The sequence below is a fragment of the Helicoverpa zea genome, chromosome 31, assembly GCF_022581195.2.
Source record: "Helicoverpa zea isolate HzStark_Cry1AcR chromosome 31, ilHelZeax1.1, whole genome shotgun sequence".
NCBI classification, from domain to species: Eukaryota; Metazoa; Arthropoda; class Insecta; order Lepidoptera; family Noctuidae; genus Helicoverpa; species Helicoverpa zea.
This window is the reverse complement of record NC_061482.1, coordinates 11,765,308-11,786,438: the sequence shown is the minus strand read 5'-3', so window position 1 is coordinate 11,786,438 and position 21,131 is coordinate 11,765,308. Positions and strand designations below refer to the sequence as shown.

Below are 21,131 nucleotides of genomic sequence, written 5' to 3'. Positions count from 1 at the left end.
ATAGAACTTTAGCATTTTTGTATAATTTTATGGCTTGCAGCATCCCATGAAAGCAAGGGCGATATTTAACCTGCAAGAAAAAAAAAATGAAAAATCAATTCAAAACAATATTTAACTAGTTTTATAGCGAAAGTCATGCAAGATGTAAGAATGAGAGAAATACTCGCCATAATTCTAAAGGGAAAAGTGTCATCATTGAATTGTAATTATTTATGCCAAAAACTGAGGTATGATGACTACTGGGGCCGCGGGATTGTTCGAAAGAGTCCTGAGAGCGGCCCTGGTACATAAGGGGCTTAAGAAGAAACATGATGGGTTTTAGTCAGTAGGAGTCTGACACTGCCTCAAGCTGCCAACCCACAGGGAGAGGGATGATTTGATGATTTCATATAAAAAACGTATGATAACTAACACAAGTGGCAAAAACTACAGCATACTAACCTAATTCCTTCTATAGAGAGGAACGATGTGACGTTTAGGCAAACCCGGAATCTCGTGCGATGGGACGTCCGGGATCTCAAGCGGGACGTCTAACAGGACGTCGGGTAGGAACTCCGGGATCCCAATCCCGGGGACTGGTTGGCTGTGTTGTCCTATTGGCAAGTCGTCGTGTAGGTGGTGGTGGTGGAAATGTTCGTGTTCCTCGACTGCAAGCGCCTGTTCCATGTGGGGTTCCCGATGGGTGTGGTGATGGTGAATCGTCTTATAAACTGTGTGTGTATGCTTTATCTTCTTCACTTTGTACGGCACGTGGATGACAACCTTCTTGTTGCGCCTGTTGATGGGATATAGATAGTTGTTTGTTTATAAAAAGTTGTAGAAAATAAGTTTGTTGTTGTTAGCTGTTTATAATAAGTTGTAAGTTTTTCAAATTCTAATGTTTTGGCAGCAAGTATGCTCAAAGTACGGCTATCAGAAGTCGTTAGAATCAAATACCGGAAAAGGGGAGGTACTCGAATCGACTCTGCCTTTTTAGGGTTCTGTACATAAAGGGCTTAATTAAGGGCATAATGGGACCAGGCTGCCGTGATAGTTAGGCAGTTGAATTTTTTACAGATGATGTACTATTGTTGCCTCTGTTACAACAAATACTGAAGACTAGAATAAAACAATTATTTCAGAGGACTCCCTTACAGCAAATGTCTTTTTGGCGTTTTATCGAGTACGGAACCCTTCATGCGAGAGTCCTATTCGCACTTGGCTGGTTTTTGTATAATAGACAACTCATTCAACTGCCACTCAAAAAACTGGAAAATGAAGTCAACACGTCATTAGAAACTAAATAATAACACAGTATAACTGTGCTATAAATTCGTAGTTACATGCAGACATTGTTATAAAATATAACGCGTGTCATACGGTATGCTTATATCACGTCAACTACCTTATTACGGTAACAAGGTAGTCTGTCATCGTTTGTCACTTGTTCTTGGCAAAATAATGCAATTGAAGTAATAGTTAGGTATAGTCGTAATGGCCTTACTTGTACATAGGTACGGGTAGTACGGTAGTCTCTCTTATAGGTACGGGCTCGGGTATGAGGGTACGATTTGAGATCAGACAAGTAAAAATGTAACTTTTTTAAATATGGATATGCTTTTCTGAATGCGTCTTGAACACCAATCGCTAATAGTGATGGAAAACATCTTTGAAAACCTAGAATTAAAGTTTGAACTCGGAATTCCGCCCCGAGCATGCGAGGTGATTAACGCCCATTGCTTATCTATATGTAAAAAAGCATATATGTACATATATGCAATACAGAGAGACAACATTTTTTTCGTTAAAGATTTAAAATTTCCACTGCCAAGGCCAGCCTCTTTAGATTTCAGCAAGATTCACCATGGGTAGGTGAGGCTGGCAATTGGGGCAGGACCCCTCCCGCTGTTGATGAGAAGCGTGAGGAAGTGTCAGACTATAACCCATCATGTTCCTTCTTAGGCCGTTTATGTAAGGCCGCGGTAACTCTTTCGAACAATCCCGCAGCCCCGACAAGGATGCTTGGTCCCTTACGCCCAGAGACAACACACATGACGAACCTGAAGTTATAGTGTTTCGATAGCAGTGTTTAAGTTTACCTACATATATTGTTTATACCGCGGTTCCGTCATAGGCCAGTTATTTCGGGAGTTTCCTACTGCGATGCGCGTGAGTGCAATTGTGCAACGTTTCCTGTTATACATTTCAATCAATTTGGTTTTATCGCTATTGTTTGTTGAGAGTTTTATTAAAATTTATGAGGAAAAGTAAAATGTTTTAATTAAAATTTTCAGTATTAAAAATTCAGGGTTCTCAAATTCCCATCATCTGCTAGTTATTTTTTTAGCTAGTTAGGTTTCATCGTCAGTCTTTTTGCTGTCCTACTGCAGGGCGCTGACTTCTTCTCATACAGAGAAGGAGTGAGAGTTAATCACCACCTGTGTAACTATGCTTGCTCAAGATGGATTGGCGATTTAAGACTTCTTAATCTCCGACGCGAAAAGAGGAGTATTATGTTAGACTGCTGTGTGTAGGTAGGTAGTATTGTGTCTTTCTGTTAAAAGACGCCTTAAACGGATGGACTGATTTGGATGCCATTTTTCTCAAAGATATTTCCTTTACCATTTGTCATCATCAATTCGTATTTCATAGCCAATCGGTATATTTATAAATACACCATTACATATCGTACGTCATCAAGTAATGATCTTCAAGCGTGTATCAGAAAAACTTATCTAGATAATGACGTGGTAACGCTGTCATTGAATGTGAAAAGCGAGCAGATTTCCATCAATCAAAGTTTTATTTCATTTTGTGACCATACGTGTATTAATGTTACCTACTGATGGTCTTGAATTCTTCTTTTCCATTACATAAGATTATGTTTGCTTTTGATTTATTGCTTACAAAAGTTTATGAGACTACTAGCTTCTTAGGTAAGATTGGTTGTCAGACTTTCTGGCTTTTGATTAACCGTAACGACCGAAAAAGATGTTCAAATTCTCAATTCTCAATTCTCAATTCTTTATTGCATACCATAATGTATTACAGGTTGTTGGTAGGTTATAGATATTAGTCACAATTATGGACCCTGTCGGGCACAGCAAACAATAGTAGGAGAGAGGAGGAAGAGCACTGTGTGTTTATATTCTATGTATTATCATTATTAGTGTAGTTAGTAGTTTGAAGTTTTTTTTTTTATATTATATATTAGGTTTTCTAATGGGACGGTTTGTATTTTTTTTTATTTGTTTATATAATTATGTATGTAGATGTGTATTTTTTATTTCTCATTTAGATATTCGTTTATACTATAGTAGCATTTGCGTATAAGGAAATCTTTTAGTTTATTGGTAAAAATGGTATTTTTATTTAAATTTCTTATTTTTTCCGGTAGTTTATTATATATTTTAATGGACATGACAAAAGTACTATCAGAGTGCATTTTTTTTACAGCCGGGATCCCCCAATTTAATGTGCCTTCCAAAACTCAGGAGGAAGTCTTTTTAATAAGATGCATGTTCACCCATTCACGTGACTTATGCCGGTTTTCACCAACAATCTCTTAACGTTTTCCTAACTAAGTGTCACTTAGAATAATAAAGGTTATAAGGGACACTTAAACTTTGGTGAAAACGAAATTCTTATTAAGCGTTCCCTAAATTCTCTTGGGAGATCCCTTTTGAATATTTGTTAGGTGAAAAAGGGCATTGGCCACGAGCTCCTCCGATATGACAGAAAAAATAACATACTATAAATAGGTGCATCTGTTTCACTAAGTACTTTCAGGAAGAAGCAAGAGAAAGGATGGAAACATGCGTAATTGCTATACTTTAACGCGATACTATCTCGAACAAACAAAGTACCGGAACAACGTTATAGTAAAGTCAAGTTAAATCTAGCTTTAAAACCGGACACCATGTGAAATTACACACTGTCTCACTACCTACTCTTATCACACGCGAAAATGTTCGCTCTGGTATGGTTCCGCAGATCGGAAGATGTTTTTAAAAATAACCAAATACCTATAACATTTCTCCATTGAGAGCCAATGGATAAACTAGTAACTATAGTTCGGCCATTCAGAGAATGCGTTCCTGACACGTCGCGATTGAACTGACGACGTAACTTTGCAATGGCGTTGCAGTTACGATAAAAATATTTTTGCTGGTTGTTTACCGTTTTAACAATTGAGGAGCATTAAAACAACATTATTATATCAATAATCAATGAATGTAGTTACGTCGTCAGTTCAATCGCGACGTGTCAGGAACGCATTCTCTGAATGGCCGAACTATAGCTAGCTAATTTATATGAAATATAATGTTTATAATTTTTGAAAAAAAGTACCTGTAGGTACAGTATCTATGGAACTTTGGTTTAAATAGAACTTCAAAAAGTTCATCATCATCATCAGCTTATGGCAGTCCACTGCTGGACATAGGCCTCTCCAAGTGCACGCCACTGAGATCGATTTTCGGCTGTTCAAAAAGTTACTACTTCTAAATAAAGTACCTATATAGCTAACAGAGACTATTTATTGTGAGATAACTTTAGAAGTAAATTAATAGTTACAATTCAACTCACCCTTCAGTACTCACTAACAAAAACGCCAACAATGCGGCCAAGCAAAGAAGGATCTGGAAAGAAAAGCGTCACTACAAGTTAAGCTGAAACATTAGTCAAATTCAACTATTGGTTATTTCTGACACAAGAGCTTTTATTATATGATAATGATGCACTTGCCCTCCATATCTGTATATGAATATATTTGCATTGTATAATATCTAGTATCTACACTTATTACCATTCACACTGCATATTCACACTTACTAATTTGTGAATATGGGTATATTATTGAAGGTAGAAAAGTTCGCAGCAAGCCTCTCCTGATTGCTTAAGATTATGACCTTACAAATAAGAAAAAAGTTCTTAGAAAGATGAACTTATGATGACATATCAACAGATAAAGCATGAGATAATAAAAATAGCAAAGGCTGCATCATACGCACAGATAATAAAATTAAGTTATTCCTCAATTTAACAGCTAATAAATCAATACTAATTAATAAAAGAAACGTGGGAGACAGCAGAACAACATCTGATGACTAATTAGTCGATAAAGTTTTAAAACAAGCTATATAAAGAGTGACATGCAAATTGACAAACGTTCTCATCAGGCGAACAAAAACTTACCGCACTTCTACAATCCATAATCGTATCTATTGTTGTATAACAATGTAGTGAAAAGCACAGCAATCGAACATGTGTTGTTTGTCGCAAAAAATCTCGCGGAGAGATGAGCGTGTGAATCTAAGTCGCTCAATGGCGCGTGCGACGCTTTTGCACACTTACGGAAAATTTGCACTTTCCCACTTCAATACGATGCGCCCGAGTCTAACAACAAACTAGCAATGAATGCCGATGCGCCTATCAATACTTATATATGGCATACATTAACACCAAGTGCGAGTATGTCTACGATAACCGATTATTTCAGAAGCTCTGTTGCATGCTGACTCTCTCTACTATTAGTCTGGAAACATCCAACCCCTCCAGCTTCATTCACTGCCATATTACTGTTGGTCGTTAACTGAGTTACAAGAATTGTGTATACTTACTGACGAAAACCTAATATATGACGCTGCGTTTAGAACGTCTTGCACTCCTGAGTACTAACGATGACCTTTAGGCATTGCTAAGTTGTAACCACCTCTGACTAACAAAAGGAACGGAAGATTTAAGAAGTTTAGAAGTGGGAAGGAACATCAATATTCGAATGGTCAAGTATATGCTTGATCGGGTTAATTATAAAGAAGGTTAGTATTTGTGTTTAAATTCTTAATCTTTAATGGTAGCGTATCATGAGCTAAGCTCACAGGGCCAGATCACATCAACGAAGCCCTTATCTTCTGATACATCAATGGGAAGGCTGTGAAACCTGAAATCTTGCAGCCCTTTATAATAACGCAGGTAAAACAAGACGAGGCTATGTTTGTGATTACATATAACGATCATTTTTATGGTCTTTGCGAGGGCTAAGCTATTTCGTCGCTTACAAAGGACGCACTTTTGAACAACTGCAAATTTTTTCGTCAAGGTCAGCTAAAAGTGGCACGAAGCATGTCGGATCTAATGCCGTAATGAAAACGTAAAGCTATATTTTAATAAAGCCGTCACAGATACAGATCAAGGAAATTCAAAATTAATTGAACTCAACCACGGTTGCCGCATCACTGCTTATTGTTTACAACTATTTACCAATAAACGAAGTAAACCACCGCAGAAATCCAAATTAGACAATTAGCTTACATAAACCTGTTTCATGCTGAATAACTTGCAACCGATTGCTTTGAATAAATATCGAATTATAGCGAAGAAAATGATATTTCTTAAGTTATCGTTGGGACAGATTGACATCGGAGGGCTATCGTAACGTGAAATTGGAAACTTACCGACAACCACGTAAGAGTTCCTTCGATTGATTGCTCTTTGCTTTGCTTTTCAGGATCGCATCGAGTATTTTGAAAGAGTCTAGCGGCTAGCCCTAGAGGACACAGCCTACCAAGGCAGTCTGTCTACTTGATTTAGTATTAACCTATAAATATTTTATTTTTAGAAATGAAATCTTATGCAATCCCTACAAATCTAGAATAATTAATTGAAAGCACAACTTAAAATAATAATTTTGCATCATTAATGTTTTCTCCCATCAATGAAAATGGTAGAACAAAAACATGATAACATCGAGCGTCCAAGCTAACAATTACAATACAATACAGGCATTATTTTAGAATATCAGCGTCGTCTCATTAAGTACGGAGCTAGTGAAACTGATGAGAGCTGAGCAAATTATTTCTAACATTGTCATCGGTACTGTGTTAGGCCAGCTCCAGAGATGTGACGATTAACTTGAAAGTGAAATACTAGTCTATGATGACAAGTTGACGAAAGACTTACCTACATTCCACATGAATTAAGAATAGGGCTGCCATCCGTCCGGGTTTCCCCGGATTTGTCCTCGTTTTGACCCCGTCCGGGGGACGTCAGGGCGGGTTTTCAAAAAGCGTCCGGGGAAAACCCGGACACTTTTCATGTAAGAAAGCACCTAACTGTATTTCCGTATTTATCGGCATTATGATACAAAACACTAACCTCATTCGGTGTAAGAGTACCCGTCCGGGGAAAAAATGCGATTTACGTCAAATGTCCGGGTTTTTTTTTAATCTTTGTCCGGGTTTGGCGAAATTCGAGATGGCAGCCCTAATTAAGAAAGACATTTAAGAGTAAAAGCTTTTTCAAAGCTAGCTTTTAATAGCTTTTAAATAGTGTAGGATTGGATCTGGTATAAAACCTAACAATGGCACAAATTTTACTTCTGGGAATATATTTATTTATTAACAGAAATGGTGTCCGTGATTGACTAAGTCCAGTAATCCGTAAGATTTAGACCTACATGGAATTGGAAACGTATGCACGCGTATTGCCTCTTATTAAATGTACCTACCTACAGTGATTGCAGATGAAGATTATTGAGTGAAAATAAATCAAATATTAAGAATAATTACGTGAACCTAAACCATTTGAACGATTTAATCCAGGATAAAATGAAACCGAATCTAAATAAAACTATAAAAAAATAAACCGGCCAAGTGCGAGTCGGACTCGCGCACCGAGGGTTCCGTACAAATGCTGTATAGATAAAAAGTGAGTTTCGCGCCAACCGTTCAGTTTAGAACAATCATAGTTATGGTAATTTCGTGAGAGTCAAAATAGTTAATATTTTTTATTTTATAATATAACTAAAATAGTAGGCCAGTACCTTGTAAAAGTTATTTATATACAACATTTTATAGTCATCATTCAGAAATCTGATTGAAAATAACTAATTATGTCTTAAAGGTCTTGGGGCATATCTGACCCGCTTTGTAAAAAGTGGCAGACATGAATCAAAGTCGTTTTAAATCGTGGAGAATGGTATGACGTTTCTTTGAATATAAATATTTTATTAAAATTCCATGGAGACGAATGTCCAGGATCGTTTGAAAAATATAAAAGACAAGCAGTTTCAGAGGATTGTACAGGTTGCAATGCTAGTTTTTATTGGTAAAGACATTTCATAAAGAAGGAAGGTGCCAATCCGGATGACCAGGATCTGATGAGGATCTGGAAACCCAGAGAAATCGAGGGCAACTCTTGAATATTGTAGGCACGCATCGAGTCATAACCAGACATGTGAGTGTATTTTTGAGGGTACTGGTAAACTGAAGGTTTGGAGCTGATTTGATTATGGAGACTACAGAGAGTCAAGGGAACTCCCGAACGGTATGTTGCAACTACCACGTGTTTGGGCTTATTTTATTCGTATTGGCGAAGACTTTCCACAAAGATAGGTTTGACTGCCATTGTGGGATCGACAGCTAAGATCAGATATAGTTATGGGAACTCCTTTACAATTTATAACGTAACCTTGTGTTGGAGCTTATTTTATTTTAGGTGATGAGAATTCACTACTAACTTGGGTTAAAGCAGCCATTGCAGGAATGGGATCTTTTATTTTTGAGGGATTAATCACCTAAAGAGCCCCAGTTTCAGGTTTTTTTCCGCCTGGTTTCTAGAGCCTTGACAAAAGTGTAATTCTGTCCCTTTCTTTGTTTTATAAAGTCGGCATTATTTTATTTTGTAGCATTTTACAAACAAATCCAACTTCAAACATATAAAAAAGCAACAAGAAAAAAAACAAAAGCAAGAAAGAAATTAAAAAGATGTTAGGTGCATCGGTCTAGAAGTCGGTGTCTAGAGGATGCATCTATATTTATTTAACCACCGAGATCTAGACCGATGCATATGTTACCGTAAGATTAAAAACATCGTTAGATTACAATCTATCTCGAGAGATTGTAAACTGTCGAATTATTGTGAACCGTAACATCTGATTGCAATTTAACGCATTATTTTTCGCTATATTATAATCTATCGATGAGAAATTGTCAAATTGTCAACTGTCCGAAAGCTCTCTCTGATTGGTCAGTCTTTTTGTAAGATCGACCAATCACGACCAGCCGTTCTGTTCCCATGGAGTTCCCGTAGAGTTAGGAATGAAATAGAGGTGTCAGTTAAATAAAATAAATGCTCTTCAAAAATTCTTCAAGTATTAAATTTATATAAAAATAACTCTTATAAAAATACAGTTAGGTATTTTGTCTTCAAATACACACTAATATTTAAAAATAAAATAAAAGGGGTGCTAATTAAACAGGCTTCTTTTTAATATCATTATTCGCCCCCAAAAATGTATGTTGCCTTCTAAATTACTAAGTCAGCCACAATTAATAAAGCGTCGAGCATCTAAATAATACTATCTTAGCCACGAGTTATCTTCCACTCTAAATACAACTCAGCATGATGGTTATTTTTTTGCATCTAAATTTGTAGCATGCATTCTAACAGTAAACTTCTTAAATACTATTAAATGACATCATAAAAATATTTATTTACCTTCTAATTTTTTAACTCGTACCTACTGAATTTTTTGTTTAAAATATAACACATCCCATATTAATTGACCCAGCATGGAAGTAAGCATGCAACTTGCAGCAAGCATAACTTCTGTCACGGCTCCGGCGCTGCGGGGCTCCGGCGGCCGCCTCGCCCCTCCGCGCCTACGCGGTTTTGAATTGCACTCTAGGGGTAGGGCAGACAAGACTACGTGGAGTCGGTTTTGCAGCGATTCGTTTTCGTCACTAACTTCAATTTTTAATACAATTTTTAATTGTGTGTAATTTGAGTCTTAAAAATTAAGTACAATTTTTGATTTTATAAAAAATTAAACCGTCACTTATTTTTGCACGTCAAAGAGCTGTGACACCGGGAGTTGCAAAGAACATTGTCTTTTTTGACGTTCTACCAATCAGCGCGCAAGATGCATTCCGTTCTACGCCAGTTGACAATTTGACCGCTCTACATCGCTCTCGATCTTACAAAAAGACTGACCAATCAGGGAGAGCTTTCGGACAGTTGACAATTTGACAATTTCTCATCGATAGATTATAATATAGCGAAAAATAATGCGTTAAATTGCAATCAGGTGTTACGGTTTACAATAATTCGACAGTTTACAATCTCTCGAGATAGATTGTAATCTAACGATGTTTGTAATCTTACGGTGACACATATAAACAGTTTTCTTGTTGTTTTAGAAGTTGTTTTTTTTTGTAAAAAGTTTTTATTTTTATAACTTTTGTGAAAAGTTCTCGTCAATACGAATAATATAAGCCCAAACACGACGTAACTAAAACATACTGTTGAGGAGTTCTCTCGACTTTCTCACGTCTCCATCATCAGGTAAGCTCTAAACCTTCACTGTTTGACAGTATCACCAGACATACATCTGAGAATCAAGTTTTAATCCTATGCATGCCTACAATTTCTGATAGTTGCCCTCGATTTCTCAGGATTTCCATCATCAGATCCTGACCTGATGACAATGGAAATAAACGGCGAGTATACTCTTTCACTACAAAGAAATGATTTCTCAATTCCGTCAAACTTGGTCGTTTAAATTCCCCATTGAAATGAGGAAAATATTTAATGTTTACACCTGATTTTCTCTAGATTCCCATGGTTCACATTGATGCGACTAATGCCATAGTAAATCAGAGCCTTTATCATTATACTGTGCTATATTTCGTTCGTATCCGCCGTGGGTATGGTTTTCATACTAAGGTGCCCAATGACCATTGAATGATTTAAAATTTTTCACAGTTTAGAGGCCATTATATTTAAGAAGTGTTTGATATGAATTTCACTTTTTATTCAAAACGTTAATATCTCTACGCGTTCATGTGAAAAAGGGTAGGTAGTAAGTTTATAATTATTAAAAAAATATTTTATGTCATGTAAGCAAAAATAATATTTTAATATTTTATGTAACTTCAAATTTATCATTTTCGCAATTTTTCCTTTATCTGTACTATATAACGTTGCTTCGTGCCGAATTTTAAGATTCTGAGTTCACGGGAAGTACCTTGTAGGTTTTGATTCCCTAGCGTGTGACGGAAATTCGTCTAAGGTGTCGGTAAAACTGCTGTATCTTTTGATCGCGTTAACTTAGAAGTTTGATTTTTTCATTGCTTAAAGGGACAATAGACCTAGGTATTTGGTATAAATTTCAATTTGGTACCTTTATTCGTTCGTGAGAAATAAGGTAGTAAGTTTCATTTTATTAAAATATTTTTTTTATATTATATAACAAAAAAAATGAGATTTTCGCAATTTTTCCTATATTTGCATTATATAACAATGCTTCATGCCAAATTTCAAGATTCTGAGTTTACGGGAAGTACCCTGTAGGTTTTGATTCCTTTGCGAGTGTCGAGAATTTGTTGAAAATATCGACATAATCGGTTGTATCTTTTGATTGGCTTGGCTTAGAAGCTTGATATTTTCACAGCGTAAAGGGACAATAGACCCGAGTATTTCATGTGAATTTCAGCTTGATACGTCCACGCGTTCTTAAGATAAAGGGTCTTGACAGACAGACAGACAGACAGACAGACGGACAACAAAGTGATCCTATAAGGGTTCCGTTTTTTCCTTTCGAGGTACGGAACCCTAAAAAACAGAGGGAGGCGAACTCTACGGAACGCAAGATTTGAAAATTGAAAATTGAAAGTGACACTTACCCAAGTACTTAGTGTAAATTGAGCGTATTTTATCGACTCTGCAGCTATCACCATACGTAACAAATTCAATGGCAATAACACGGAAATAATAGCAAAAACCAGTAATCTAACAGCAACACAGAATTCATATAATTTTTACTTCCATTGGCCCACGTAAATTACTTCCTCGGCTACCTACTCTAATCAAATAAGAAACGTAACCGATCGTTAATCGCACACAGACTTCTGTAGTTCTAATTGAACGAATCATGATATCTACCTTCTCATTTCCGTGTGTTAAGTTCGCAAATCCAACGTAGGTACTTTCTTACTAATCATGTCTTTCTCCTTATTCGCTTGCTGGAATGAAAAAATAAACTTTAAGTAGAACAAAAATACTCACAAGTATAAAAGTTAAGTAGCTAACTGCATACCTGAGTGTTTTGGAAATGTTTCCAAAGAGCATAGCGTAACTCCCAATCTTCGAAGAATAGGGTAGGTTTATTCCAAGTGACGTGATGCCTGCCAATCTTGTAGAAATACATCAGCGGCGGGTTTAGTTGGGGAGCTTCCCTGGCCCGCCGCGCCACTATGTGGTTCACATAGGTATACAGTACGGGGGCTTTGTGTACCCAACATATCAAAGACATGACTGACACGACGACAGCATGAAGCCAGTACCTGCAGGGCGCTGGAATGTTCTCTCCGTTCAAAGCATGGTCTTGGATGGTCATGACGATGCAGGCGGCGGCAGCGGCCGTCAACCCACATGGCACCTCTAACACCATACAACATACGATAGTATAAATGGTTTTCAAGTTGACAATATTCGTGCCATGGTTCACGACCGCTTTCAGGAGGTAAGTGGTCAGCTTCTCTCTGTGATGCCGCATGAAAATTTTGTCTTTGAGGTTATACTCTCCTGTTCGAACTTTTACCTAAAAATAGATCGATAAGATGAAGGCTATGGGATATAAAAATGGGATATAAAAGAAGTCTAAACCTACGTTTATTTAAAAATCCATTACCTGTGAAAATTCATAAAATAACGTGGGAACTATGAGATATTGTGAATTTTTCTCTCGATCTATAAATTTAAGTAGCAACCTGCTACCGACCAGGCTATTGGTAGCGTTAGACGAGCCCACTAAGTTAACAAGTACGTGTTCAATAAGTCCTTCTCCAAAACTGTCTTTGTAAGAATACACTTCATAAAACTCTGCAGCATGATCCAGTAATGTGGAAAACTCTAAAATATCCTCTTGATTCATAGTTACCATTGAGAACCAATTGAGCATCGTTGTGATGATTAACATTCGATGCTGGTTTTCGACTCTCTCAAATATACGACGCAAACAAACTTCGAAGCCTTTTCTTAGATATCTGTAAGGTGAGGTTTTTCCATCGTCTTTGGATATGCTGTAGGCGAAAAAATCTAAAAGCCGAGTTACGAACGGTAGCAGTTTTCTGTTGTCGATTACCCAATTAGAACTTTTTAATAGATTGTAAAATACTCGCATGCGGTGCCTCGTAACTGTCTTTACGTCAGTGTACAGAACGTAGTGAATATCGGTTAGCATCAAGTTGAATAACGTCGTCTTCCCTCGATCGAAAAACAGAAGTACTTCAAGAATTTGCTCAACGAAACTCTCGAAAGACCAAAGCGAAACGTCCGTAAAGAACCTGAGAGTAATTTTTATAGTTACTTCGCTACATTCGGGTAATAACTTGTCCATAGTTGATTGGAATCCTGTTTCTGCCTTATGGAACAGTCGCCTGCCACACCAGAACCACGCCTTGGATGTCAGCCTACTCAGTTTGATTCGCATACCGAAGTAGTACACCAACGTTAAAGCGCATAGGAGAAGATGCTCAAAATCAAGTTCCTGGAGAACTTTTCTATTACAATTGTCTAGTATAAAATGCAGTTTTTTAATAGCTGCCACTTTACTGCGATGGAATTTTTTATCCAAATTCATTGGCAGATAGATTGTAGATAGTTGATTTATACTCATCTGAAGTTCATTCCCGGATAAGGATCCGTACTTTCTTGACGAAAAGAACATATTTATTTCTTGTAGACAATACTTTAAACACCTCTGTAAACAAAGACTATAAATATGGTTTAATTATAATCGCTTGAATACTCGACACATCGAGTGGTTTTCGTGGAACTCTTCCCAATTATGCCAACATAACATGTGTAATGGTGTGCGGTTTTATTCCATCAGAATCAATTAATATTTGCGTAGAATAATGGAACCACCCTCTCAAAAATTCTAGATAAGTACAATATACCTATATAACCTAGAATACAGGAACCTTTGATATACGTTTTGACGTTTTTTTTTACGTTTTTTTTTTGTTTAATTTTATTTCAAACCTATTTAGTTACTATGTACCTAATCTAAACTTTTTGTGCTTGTGATAATTTCCGCTACAGTGGTCTTCTCATGAAATTATACATGAAAGTACATCTAAATGTTTATACATCAGTATGTTTGAAGATGATAGAATTCTTACATTAACGTCTATTCCTACGACCGATGGCTACATGCATCATAGGCATCGTCCTAATAGAACGCGACTGCGCGATCTCCGTAGTTCCGCGGGAACTTGGTTCGAACGAATGATTATTATTGAATTCGAATACTTATATCCTTATTGAAAATCGAGCGAATCGCGTCCGGTATCACTCGCCTATTGCCTCAATCCACGCTCGCGTACCTACAGCCAGTATTGGCCATCGCGCGTCGCAACACCCGCGCGATGGTCATGCAATTGCGTTCTATTCACGGAGGAGAAAAGACTAGCGGAGGTGCCCTAACGTAAAATCTCCTAACAAAGCAGCGCGCCAAAATTCGGGTGAGCGGGGGACGAGGAACGTTACAGGCTCCACCCGTGCTCCACCCTTATACGCCTTTTATGGGAAGCCACCCATTTTTTGTAAATCCATCTAGCGTGGAATAGGATGATTAAAATCTAACCCTAAACTAACATCGACCACTAGTGACATACTCAAAAGTAAAGTAAATACTCAAAATTAATCATTCTTTTAAAATAGTAATTGAATTAGAAAGTTTGAAGAAGCATTCATTTGAAATGAACAAATAAAAAGAGAGAGATAAAAAAGTTAGAAAATTAATTCTTATATAGGTATTATTTTGTGCAGAGAACTTGCCCCACAACAATTTATTTACTCCCCCAGAAATGAAATGGGTATAATTCTACTAGGAACCATTAAACGGAGACTCGATGAAAAATCATTTTTATTCACCACGGGTCTAAAATACCCCCATGGTGTAATTTAAGTATCAACTATTGTCATTGTGTTAGTTCGTCTACTAGCCACTATGGCATCACAAGCACGAAAATTCGTTCTATTTGTTCTAGAACCGTGCTGCGATGACTGTTGTTATTTTCGATGTTGCCATATTACGAAATTCACCAAGAAAAATGGAAATTAAAATTATAGGGACAGTACCAAATTAGAGTTTTCACAACTGTATCATAACGGCGCATCCACTAAGTAGCAGACTTTATGTGAGTCGGATGTTGCTCTGAGTAAAGGTACATTCAAAAAGTATGTACGGCAAGAGACATATACCTATATAAAAATCTTATATTTGTTATAAATTTTTGGAGCCATTGCAAAAATACTGTTTTTATAAAATGTAGTCTTAGATCTTATTACATGTAACTGATCACAACGATGCTGCCTGGTTACTAAAAGAAATACATAGTTAGAGTTATGATTAATTTTAAGATAATTGCAGCTTTTTTAAATAAGGCCTTTTTTAAGAATGGGTGATTGAATTTTCGATGTCTGGTAGCACTTAATTTTGTAACGGGTGTCTCTGTCTTGATGAACACAATTTTACTTCAAATATACGTAAGTCGACTACTTACCGAAAGATGGTGTTTTTATAATTTTAAATTTTCATGATAATATATCATATGTTTTGGTTTGTAAATAATCTACAAAAAAAACTTGTAGGATGCAAGGAAAAATGAAGCTGTTTTTTAAGGCAAAAATTGGTACCAATAATATACATTGATACAAGATTCATACGAAAATAATACAAATTCACTTAGAGGTTCTAGAAATGCAGCTATTCGACGACAGATGTCTCTAGCAAAAAATATGCTTTATAGTAAAAATATTACTTACACGTGAAATGTTATCATATGGTATGTTTGAGTTTGGATCCTGAGCAATTTCTACAATTAATGATAGCGCATTTCGTCGTTTTAATCGAGTAACAAATAAAATTTGTTGAAATTGTGGTAAAAATACAACTATGACAAGATGTCAGTTTGATGTGAAGGACGGTATATGGGCGGTGTCCAGCCACGCCTGTCGTGACGTAGTCGTGACGTATTTGACCTACCTGAAGGCGCGTGACCTACCTGCGTTAGGGCATCTCCGCTAGTCTTTTCTCCTCCGTGGTTCTATTATATTAGAACGATGCCATAGTTGAAATTAAACTACATGATTCCGTACTACATAGACAGTTAAAATAGACTTGTTTAACTCATTTTATAATTCATTGGATATTCAAGGAACAAAAAGAAACGCCATAATACAGTTATCTAAACTTTAATCAGAATGAATGAACACATGTTGTCCTTAGTCTATCAGTCTTCGTGATCCTTTGAAAGGAAACCTCCACAAAGCTTAAAATATATTTTTTTGACATAAATACCAGAAATCTGAGGTTTACACTCAAAAACGATAAATAATAAAAATAGTAAAATAAATTATACAAGGGAAGAGCGAGTCATTGGTGGGATAACTTAAATTTTATTCGCTGATCCTATTGATCGTGACGCCCAATCTCATGATCTTTGGGGTTTTGAGGGTCATCTGAGACTTGCTGCTGAACAGTGTACGTGGGTTTGTTGTACACCTGGGCCATGTAGGGGCCTGGGCCGACTTGCTTCTGGAGCTTGTCTGCCTCTTCAGGGGCGACGGGACACATGCAGGGAACTAGCTGCACGTGTTGAAGAGACACGGGGGTCAAACTGGCCCCCGCTGGCACGCTGATCGGGATCGGTGCAAGGTTCTGCTGCACGAGCTCAGGTTGGTACTGGGCTCCCTGCTGCTGGTACTGGGCGGCCTGTTGTTGGTACTGGGGGGCCTGGACCTGGTACACCTTGCGCGACTCGTAAGGAGTGTAGGTGTACTGATAGCGGTAGCCGGGAGACATGTTCGAGGGAACTGGCTGCACCCACGTGTTCTGCGCGGAGGACTGGGTTCTGTAACAAAGGCATCTATGTAGTACGTCTATGAATATAAACATACACTACCTATCTATTGCTTATGTTAATAAAAAATAATACATGGTGAAGAAGGACAAAATAGTATAAAAACTATTTGTTGATCGTTTTATGCTTAAGCGCGGTGAGCCTAAGATAATTAAGGAAGCATAGGAAGAAGAACCCACAAAAACAGAGGACCTAATTCTGTACGCTACCAATATCTAACTTTCAGTAACATTGCGACCGGAACTTATACAACGTCACGCTAGTCGAAATAAAAAACTGTCAATCAAGTGAATAAAATGGCAATTTATCAGTCAACGTAAAACCTAAGTAAACGTTAGGAAATAAAAATGTAATCAAAGCAAAAACTAACTAACTACTGATAAAAAGTTCACGTACGTCTGGGGACATGAAAATGCACATAAAACATATTTTCGCTGACGAGGAAATGTGTTATTTTTTATCTGCGGTATTGTGTTAATGTGACACGGTGTCTGCTTGTTACTCGTGACTCAAATTCCGCTAAGGATTGTTGCACACCGACTATAATACATACTTTAAGTGTGTGACATCCGCGCTACACGACTGCGTGACATCGCTATGCCAAAAGTTTTACATAAAACTAACGACCCGCCTAGCCGACACTCTATCTATTTTGAAAAAAAGCATCAAGGACCGTTTCGAGTTTTAAAGATTTAAGAATTCATAGGGTTACAGGGACAGATAAAGCGACTTTGTTTTATACTATGCAGTGATGATGTAAGAAGTTGATGTGTGCTCCACCCTAACAGTATCAAGTACAGGTTATCTATACTAATATTATAAAGCTGAAGGGTTAGTTTGTTTGCTTGAACGCGCTAATCTCAGGAACTACTGGATCGATTTGAAAAATGTTTTCAGTGTTAGATAGCCCATTTATCGAGAAAGGCTATAGGCTACTTTTTATCCGGGTTCGTGCAGAGGTTCCCACGGGATGCGGATGAAACCGCTGGCAGAAGCTAGTTGTTTTGATATGGTCATCGAGTAACATTCAACGATTTATCATTACAAACTAGGTATCTGCACCTATGTTCCGGATTCTAAATGCGTCTCAAGTGAAAGGAGACATAGATATTTTCAGCTACTAGAATCAAGCTTCCTATGCTTATACTACGTAATAATTTAATATTTAAATATCTTCGCACCGATACAAAGTGGGTTAGTTAAATAATTATGTCTAGACTAGTGGCACTAGTTGGTATTCAAGGAATAAATGTAGACATGAACATCTGCGATACATTTATGTTAAAGCACTAATAAATAGTGTTTTCTAATTGTATAACGGCGACGGTTAAAAATCATCAATTTATAATTCGTTATTTCTTTAATTGTGTGGAGATCAAAATATACGGCGGTGGAGGAAATACGTCGGCACAATATTTATGCATACGAATATGCAACTCATTGTATTGCAGTAGTCGGATAGACGACAGGAGAGTAAAAAATACTAAGTCTTTGAAACATATTAAAGCTAGAGAGGAATTTCAATCATTCGCTTAACAGGAAAAAAATCGCATTTGCTCCAATTCCATTTTAAATTTATTAAAAAATTCTAAAATTTTAGACTTACGCTGAATCAGAGCCCCATTTCAGGAAAAACGCTTCTGACGATGCCACCAATGCTAAACCCAGGACCAACTGCATCTAAAACAAATGAAAACTATATTAGAACTTTGAACAGAACGATCAAAACAAATGAACACTACATTACAACTTTGAACAACGATCAAAATAAAACAAAACTCATTTCTTCTAATACCACGACCGCCGAACAAAGACAAAAAGACAAAACAAGTGACTGTTACATCAACCCAATCGCGTAACAACCGAAAATGTAAAACAAAAAATAAATCAGCGCACTCCATGTAAGATAAGGAGAAATGAAAGTGTAACTCGTTATTTACAATGATAGGTGTACACTGTAATACATAACAATACTTTACTTTCTCATAAAAGGTAATAATGCAATGTTTCAGTATATTGAAAAATTACCCGGGCTCGTTTCTCAAATTGGGTCGTTTTATTCAAAGTTTTTTAATGCCGATAAAAAAAAAATAAGAATAGGCAAATAAAAAGCACTTTAAATTAAAAATAGGTCAGCGCGGAGCAAAATTTCGCAGAGCTTAACAGTACAAAAATAAAACGCAAGCCTACATAATTGAACCGATATTCGGATAAGGAACTTCATAACTATAATAAAATGTACATCAGAAAACAAAGTAGGGACTATCATTCCACTTAACATAAAGCTAATTGGATGAATCCACATCGAATAACGGGTAAGATTAATGATACTGAGCACCAACATCATAAAATCCTAACCACTTAATTATACATCAGTTAATTACAGTTTTCTAAATAAACAGGGACGTTATCATGTCCGTACCTCCTATTTAGAATGAGATTTCTAAAATAGATGCAGGAATGCTTAATTGGTGTATTAATTAGAAGAGAAAAAAATATATAAGAGATATTGTGCCGAGGTAATCAGGCTGTATCCTCTGGTTTCACTAGATATGAACATTATAAAGAGATTTGTACCGGTCCGTGGACAATCGTTAAATGGTGCGAGCAAGTCCCAAACTCATAAACATTTAATTTACTTTCAACTGTTTCCCGTGACGCTCTATCATCAACTTTTTTTTTAAAGCCTACGCATTGTGTTACTTGAATATTTATAAAACATTTTTTGTCTTATTATCACAAAAAAAAACAGGTTAAAGAATACCCGAGCACCAAACAGAGATAGCAGGAAAATATTTATTGAATAATGAACCCTAGTTGATTGATACACTGTATAAAAGGTAATAAAATAACACGAGATTCATCAAGATATCTCAATAACGATATTAAATCAATAAATCGTCGGGTGTCACAACAGAGATGTTAACAAAGTGACGGCCGGATGACTTGCATGACTCCCTGCTCTCATCAGCCTTCCATTCAGCCTTGTTATTGCCGCCATATAAATTGAAATTTTATCCAACAATAGACAATCGTTAAGCACGAATAATATAAACACCGAAAAGTGATAAACCCATTGTATGAGTGTCGGGGCGAAGTCATTTCTTTTAAACTAAGTCAAAAGATTTATAACACTTTGGTACTAACTGATCAATGAAATTTGATATTTCTTCCGAGGCACTTCATTGATGAATTAAGGAAGACAAAAAAATATAAATTGCACTACGTTATAAATACCTAAATCTAGTTTAAAAATCGCAAACAGATCATTTAGTATTAATGCGACTTACCACTCTGACTGCATCTGGATACATGGCACTTGTTGAGACGTAAAACTGGACGAGAGAAGTAGCCCAACGTTCACTCCTTCCGAGATTGGACCCAAAACTGCTAGTGTAAGTCGAACGAAGACTTAAGGAGCTTTAACACAAAAAATATTAGTTGTTTTGGGAACGAAGATGCGTGCACCCACTCCGGCCGCGGAATGACCGATCCCTGGGGACCAGTCGTTTTTTATACACGGTTTCAGAAACATTCCGTCCTTAAAAAGCCGGTCTCCGACCTCAACATGAGGTATAATAATAATCTTATTAACCTATACTTCTATCTTTACTTAGAACGTACCGTTATATTAGCCTGATTTTAAAAAGGGGTCTTTTTGGTACTGGCCACTTAACATAATTTCACACTTTTTTCTGAGGGCGGCTAAGTGTTTTGACTTAGAATTTTTAATGTGCGGAGTATCTAATGTTGTACTTTAGAGAACATTATAATAAATTGACTATAATTATGTGCACAAAACTTAACATGACTTATTTTATCGGACTTTCTAGGTGACTGATGGCAGGTTACTTTACATGATGTTTTGGTGGTTGTTTATAATTTTATTCATAAACATTATAAAGCTCTAGTCTATTTTTAGAAGCCGGTAAAGGCTGCTAACTGACGGGAAAAGTTAAGTACCGTAAGATACCGTAAGGATGTTTTGCTGATCAAAGCTATGCGTATACGGAAGCTATGCATACATTGACACATCGCCATATTGCACAAAGACATCAGGTTAGGTTCCCTGAAGATGTGTCCCTGCATCGTCAGCTGCATACCTACATTTGGACAGGGGTCGTGGTCTACTGCACACGTAATGGCAAGGAAGGATGCGGCTGCCACCCGTGTCGAATCGCCCCGACGTATTCATTATCCAGTCAACTAGCTCGAAGCTAC

At 36.9% G+C, this 21,131-nt stretch overlaps 3 protein-coding genes across 3 annotated transcripts; all 3 read right to left on the bottom strand.

The window, feature by feature from the left end:
- Positions 1–441: 441 nt before the first annotated feature.
- LOC124645282 lies at positions 442–5,193 on the bottom strand. Its single transcript, XM_047185081.1, has 3 exons — positions 5,176–5,193; positions 4,567–4,619; positions 442–775 (listed from the first exon to the last, which is right to left on the bottom strand). The coding sequence occupies exons 1-3, from the start codon at positions 5,191–5,193 to the stop codon at positions 442–444; spliced, it is 405 nt and encodes a 134-aa protein (XP_047041037.1).
- Positions 5,194–11,939: 6,746 nt separating this feature from the next.
- On the bottom strand, positions 11,940–13,708 carry LOC124645289. Its single transcript, XM_047185090.1, has 3 exons — positions 12,671–13,708; positions 12,077–12,580; positions 11,940–12,002 (listed from the first exon to the last, which is right to left on the bottom strand). Exons 1-3 carry the CDS (start codon positions 13,706–13,708, stop codon positions 11,940–11,942), a joined length of 1,605 nt encoding a protein of 534 aa, XP_047041046.1.
- Positions 13,709–16,226: 2,518 nt separating this feature from the next.
- On the bottom strand, positions 16,227–20,754 carry LOC124645086. The gene is made up of 3 exons (XM_047184829.1): positions 20,201–20,754; positions 18,517–18,590; positions 16,227–16,901 (listed from the first exon to the last, which is right to left on the bottom strand). The coding sequence occupies exons 1-3, from the start codon at positions 20,222–20,224 to the stop codon at positions 16,460–16,462; spliced, it is 540 nt and encodes a 179-aa protein (XP_047040785.1). The 5' UTR covers positions 20,225–20,754; the 3' UTR covers positions 16,227–16,459.
- Positions 20,755–21,131: the final 377 nt, after the last annotated feature.

What these genes read in the sequence shown, in the direction of transcription:
- LOC124645282 (XM_047185081.1), bottom strand. An exon ending in TTGTTAGTGAGTACTGAAGG is followed by an intron (nt 776 to 4,566) that starts GTGAGTTGAATT and finishes TCCCATCAACAG; the next exon opens with GCGCAACAAGAAGGTTGTCA.
- LOC124645289 (XM_047185090.1), bottom strand. Translation starts at nt 13,708, where the DNA reads ATGTTCTTTTCGTCAAGAAAGTACGGATCCTTATCCGGGAATGAACTT. An exon ending in TATTTTATGAATTTTCACAG is followed by an intron (nt 12,581 to 12,670) that starts GTAATGGATTTT and finishes ATCTATTTTTAG; the next exon opens with GTAAAAGTTCGAACAGGAGA. An exon ending in AACATTTCCAAAACACTCAG is followed by an intron (nt 12,003 to 12,076) that starts GTATGCAGTTAG and finishes TTTTCATTCCAG; the next exon opens with CAAGCGAATAAGGAGAAAGA.
- LOC124645086 (XM_047184829.1), bottom strand. Translation starts at nt 20,224, where the DNA reads ATGTATCCAGATGCAGTCAGAGTG. An exon ending in ATCCAGATGCAGTCAGAGTG is followed by an intron (nt 18,591 to 20,200) that starts GTAAGTCGCATT and finishes CATTTGTTTTAG; the next exon opens with ATGCAGTTGGTCCTGGGTTT. An exon ending in AAATGGGGCTCTGATTCAGC is followed by an intron (nt 16,902 to 18,516) that starts GTAAGTCTAAAA and finishes CCTTTGTTACAG; the next exon opens with AACCCAGTCCTCCGCGCAGA.